We start from the raw sequence: 4823 nt of genomic DNA, 5'->3' as shown, positions 1-4823 counted from the left end.
TTGGCCTTCTGGGCTGTGAGTGCACATTGCTGGCTCATGTCCAGCTTTTCATCCCCCAGTACCCCCAAGTCCTTCTGGGCAGGGCTGCTCTCAATCCCTTCATCCCCCAGCCTGTATTGATGCCGGGGGTTGTCCCGACCCAGGTGCAGGACCTTGCACTCGGCCTGAGCTTTTATGTTTCCATTAAATAACATTACAAATATTAATTATGCTTTGTGAATATTAAAAACTATGTCTCTGAGCTGAAGTGTAGGTATGAATGTAAATAACATTCACTCACTCAAAAGGAGAAAGTGAATGCTTTTACCCCAATGCAGAAGGGGTAAAAATCTCCTGCTACAAAGAAAACTCAGCTAACTTCATGCACCTGGCTGCAGCCTTCCTTCCACTACTGCTTTACCTTTTTTGAGCTTCTTCCCACACATACAAGCTGATGTAAACCTGTAATTAGCAGGGGCAGAGCAGTTGCAAAAAGGCACAGCTTGCCAATCAAACAATCAAAATAGTTTTGGATGACTGAACAGAGAAAGTAAAAGCCCAGAAGGTGGCCACACCTAAATCCATTTCAGTAACAGTCCTACAGGATTCATTTAGCAGAACTTATTCAAATACAAGCCCCTCCTATCAAAAATCTAGTCTAACAAACTGTATGGGTACCATAAGTAGTTACACAATCCTGACAATAGTTTCTCTACTGGGACTCTATTCAGAGAGCTGTATATACACCTTAGAAATGCAAACATTTCAATTGATACATGTGTCAAATATTATTCAGCCACGAAAATGTAAGTGTGCTACAAAGTAGGATTCAATAATGAAAAATGTCCGTTAACATTAGAAGCAGGTCTCTATGGAGTTTCCATTAAGATCAAACCGTCGGTTTCCCAAAGATGAATACTACTACATGTTTATTCTGTGGACCAGTAACAAATGGGTATTAGTGGAGACTGATATGTCAGAAGGATTTTTTCCTGTAATGAACAAATTGTGCTATCATGGTAACGGGAAAACAGAATTTTTCCTTGGGTATTCACTTCAAATGGAAGTTCTTAAAGTGTCCAGGGAGTTTTCCATCTGCACAGACTGTGATTTTCTGCACCTCTTTTGGAACAAGTCCTTGTAGAATTCCACAGCCTTCTTCTGGAAGTTCTTCCCGACAATAACATACAGGACCGGGTTCAGGCAGCTGTTGCTAAAGGCACAGTACGTAGCTACCTGGGTCACTATCTCATTGATTTCTTCCAGGCATTTGAAAGTGGGCGTGAGGTAACAGATTGTGTCAATGAACGTGCTGATCTGGAATGGAAGCCAGCAAACAATGAACAGCAAGAGCACAGCAAGGACCAGCACGGTGGCTCTCCTCTCTGTCTGGACTAACTTCAGTTTTTGTAGCTCACTACTTCGTAAGGCTTTGATGATTTCCATAGTGCAATAGGTAATTACACAGAGCGGGATCACAAAGCCCACAATATTCAGCAAGCAGTTGTTTGCAGGCTCCCAGTAGCTGCTTGGGTAAGCAAGAATGCAGGCTGTGATGTTATATTCTTTGGAATACCATAGATTTCGGAACACTGTTGTAGGCAAACATATGAGCAACGCACATGTCCAGACTACAAAGCTATTCCATTTGGCACAGACAGTTCGTCGCATCCGTCCAAGAGACATGGTTTTCACCAAGGCCAGATAGCGGTCGATGCTCACTAGTGTCAGGAAATAAATGCTAGAATAAAAGTTCATGTTACTCATTATGTTGACAGCTTTACAGAGGAACAGGCCAAAGGGCCATTGAAACTTATTAGAAATATTAATGGCCCAGAAAGGTAAAGCACAGACTAACATTAGGTCAGCAAGTGCCATGTTTGCTAGGTAAATTTCGGCCACTGTGCAGCGACTCTTGTGGAAACACAGGACTATGAGGACAAAGGAATTTTCTATTACTCCCAGAAGAAAGATAAACCAGAGGAATCCAGGCTGAAAATCTTGTAGCCATTTCCATACATCTGAATTAATACATTCGTACTGATTCAGCTGATGCACTCCTGAATAATTGTGGAAATCTGCTGGACTGACTGTGAGCTCCTGGGTGACCATGATGTTGTAAAGCTGTGTAACGTTTTCCGTTGTGATGGAAACCATATCTGTGCGGAGAAAAAGATGACATGAGATTGCTACATCTAGCTCATTGCTGCAAAAGACACAATAAGAAAGGCTGGCTCTGCTTTTCCTATTGTCTTAAAAAGTGCAGCTTTGAAAAGGCTTACAATTCTCTGGGTTGCTTTCTTGCAGTTGCCCTGCATGCTTGCAGAGAATTTCACAGACTAAACTACTAGGGACTGTGTGGAACAATTTTAAGTGGGCAAAACAGAGGGGATAAAGCAACAGCAGACATTGTAGCCAATGGGTTATCCGAAGAGAACATTTACCAGTCTTTTTTTCACTAGAACCAAGCTGCAGCAAGTCTTTTTTAATTCTTTGAGGAGCTTGATGGTTACTTGCTTTTCTTACCTTTGTGTATTGATAGCCATAGTCTCCTAAAGGACAGATGTACCTTGTGAGCCTTGTGTTGTTCATTGTTAAGCTGCTAGTCCTATGGCATGTCCCTCAACGTTTTATACCCTCTCCTGTAGAGCAATTGCGTGGAATTCAGTGGTGTTTCCTCCCCACACAACACCATATTTTTTCCCAAATGTTATGACTGTCACAGCAGACATTTAGTTTGCAGCTCTAGTTTGCACTGAGAAAGCTGCAGGAGCAAGGATCAGTGTTTGCAAGCAGTGAGGCTTTCTTGGCTTCTCATGGGAATCGCCTGTGTATTTCTGTGTCTGTGTTACAACCTCTTTCTGCAGGCAAGTCACAGAAGAGATAAATGGCTGAATCTTTGTAAGGGAACTTGGTTTTAATAGGTCTGCAGTGGGTGGGTTGACAGTTTGGCACAGATCGTCGCCATGATGTAAGCCAGGACCTGCCTGCAGTCAGGCTGCAGTGAGACAATTTGAGTGCAAGAGCACAATCTGAAAACCAAGCACTGTACTGTAAAAATAAAGGGTCAGAACAGCTTGGGGTCTTACAGGTAGTTATTTATGGGCATAATTGTCAGATATGTGCTTAAATGTTACTAAGACCAAACAGAAGTTAGGTGTCCAGCATCCACTCAGTACTGTTAAAATGTTAACTGTGATTTTTATTGTTGTGCTCTAAGGTAATGAATGCTGAGATATTACTCAAATACAAGACTGGCTTCCCAGATCTGTACATTTAATTCTCGGGACTGAGTGACAGAAGACTGTTTCTCTTTTTCCACGTCTTGAAAATACCACTGTTTATATTATGGTTTGATTGGAAGCTTTTCATATGTATTTTTAATTAAGACATTTGTCTGATTCAGTTGGTAACTTGGCAGTAAAAAGGGCACACATTTGTAATTCCTGAAAGGATGGGGTTCTCATTCGTACCCTGGATACTGGATTTGTTGGTTGATAAGTGCCAGTGCTCGATATGCATATAGACATTTGGCTGTTGGATGCTGAATTACTGAGAAATGGTGGTCATATTTTGTGTACTTAGTTTTAATTAAACACTGTAGTGCTTGAGAACCGAAAGCAAAGATGAAGATCACATTTTACTAAGTACAGTAAAGGCAGTAACAAAGGAGACTCTCTCTATACTGTAAAATTTATAACAGAGGTGTCAGGCAGGACAGGTCAACTGGATAAAACAGGCAAGTGGGACTGAGAACCTTGAAAGACAAGGCAACTTAAAAATGGACTAATGGGCACAAAACAAAATGTCAGCAACACACGTTTCCAGTCCTTCATTACTGGAGCAAAGGACAGTATTTGCATAAACTGGTTAACAACATAAATAAACTCATTCTCCAAATTCATCTTCTCAAAACCTCAACTTTTCAAACCCATATCTAACTTCAGGAATATATTTCCATCCTTTTTCCTTCCTCTTCATTAACCTTGTCATTGTTAGAACTACCTTAATCTTGAGACACCTGTATCCTTTTGATTTCTAAATGTTTTCAACCAGCATCTGGGGAATGGGTTGGTGGAACCTCTTTATTACACAGCATTAGATGTTGTAGACACTTGTCCAGTGATCTATGCTTTTGGTGACACTGGTTATATGGAGCTTTTAGGTCTAGCGGATATAGATTCAGTTGTTCTATACTGAAAGCAAATGCCATCCGCAGTGCATGCTATGCAACATTGCCAATATTCTGATTTATGTCATCTTTTCATCTTCCAGGTGTAAGCAACTTACTGTAGGTTGTAAATGCTTTGGTTAGAAATCTTACTTTTGTTTGAGCCCTTCCAGGCATAACAGAGCACCTGGACCTATAGTGCATTTTCCTGCCACTTTATTTGTTCATATTTCAGCACAATGGAATATAGGACAAGACCAAAAGCCTCACTGAAACCCAGATGTGGCTGTTCTATTGGTTCTGCTTTATCCATTGGGCCAGATTGGATTAGTCTGACACAACTTTATTCTTGACAAGTTTATATTGGCAGTTCTTTATCACTTTGTTATTCTTTATTATCCTCCATATGTGGATATATTGATTATTTAATATTTTGCTGTCATGTTTTCTAGGTATTTAAATGAGATTGACAAGTTTGTAAATCCCTGGGTCCTGTTATCTGTGCCCTTTTGGCTGGGGTAGAGTTAATTTTCTTCATAGTAGCTAGTATGGGGCTGTTGATGACACAGGGATGTGTTTGTTATTGTTGAGCAGTGCTGACACAAAGTCAAGGCCTCTTCTGCTTCTCACACCACCCCACCAGCGAGTAGGCTGGGGGTGCGCAAGAAGCTGG

General features: G+C 41.1%; 1 protein-coding gene across 1 annotated transcript in view; it reads right to left on the bottom strand.

Annotated features, from left to right (window-relative positions):
• Positions 1 to 108: 108 nt before the first annotated feature.
• BDKRB2 (bradykinin receptor B2) overlaps positions 109 to 4823 on the bottom strand; it is a 25445-nt gene continuing 20730 nt past the window's right edge. The window contains exon 2 of the mRNA XM_009280810.2: positions 109 to 2138. Within this exon, the coding sequence (XP_009279085.1) occupies positions 1036 to 2136 (1101 nt within the window). The 5' untranslated portion in view covers positions 2137 to 2138 and the 3' untranslated portion in view covers positions 109 to 1035. The remainder of the gene's footprint in view (positions 2139 to 4823) is intronic.

This window comes from Aptenodytes forsteri, unplaced genomic scaffold (assembly GCF_000699145.1).
Source record: "Aptenodytes forsteri isolate BGI_AS27 unplaced genomic scaffold, ASM69914v1 Scaffold193, whole genome shotgun sequence".
In the NCBI taxonomy this organism is placed as follows: domain Eukaryota; kingdom Metazoa; phylum Chordata; class Aves; order Sphenisciformes; family Spheniscidae; genus Aptenodytes; species Aptenodytes forsteri.
Note: the sequence above shows the minus strand (reverse complement) of the source record. Positions and strands in the feature narration are given on the sequence as shown.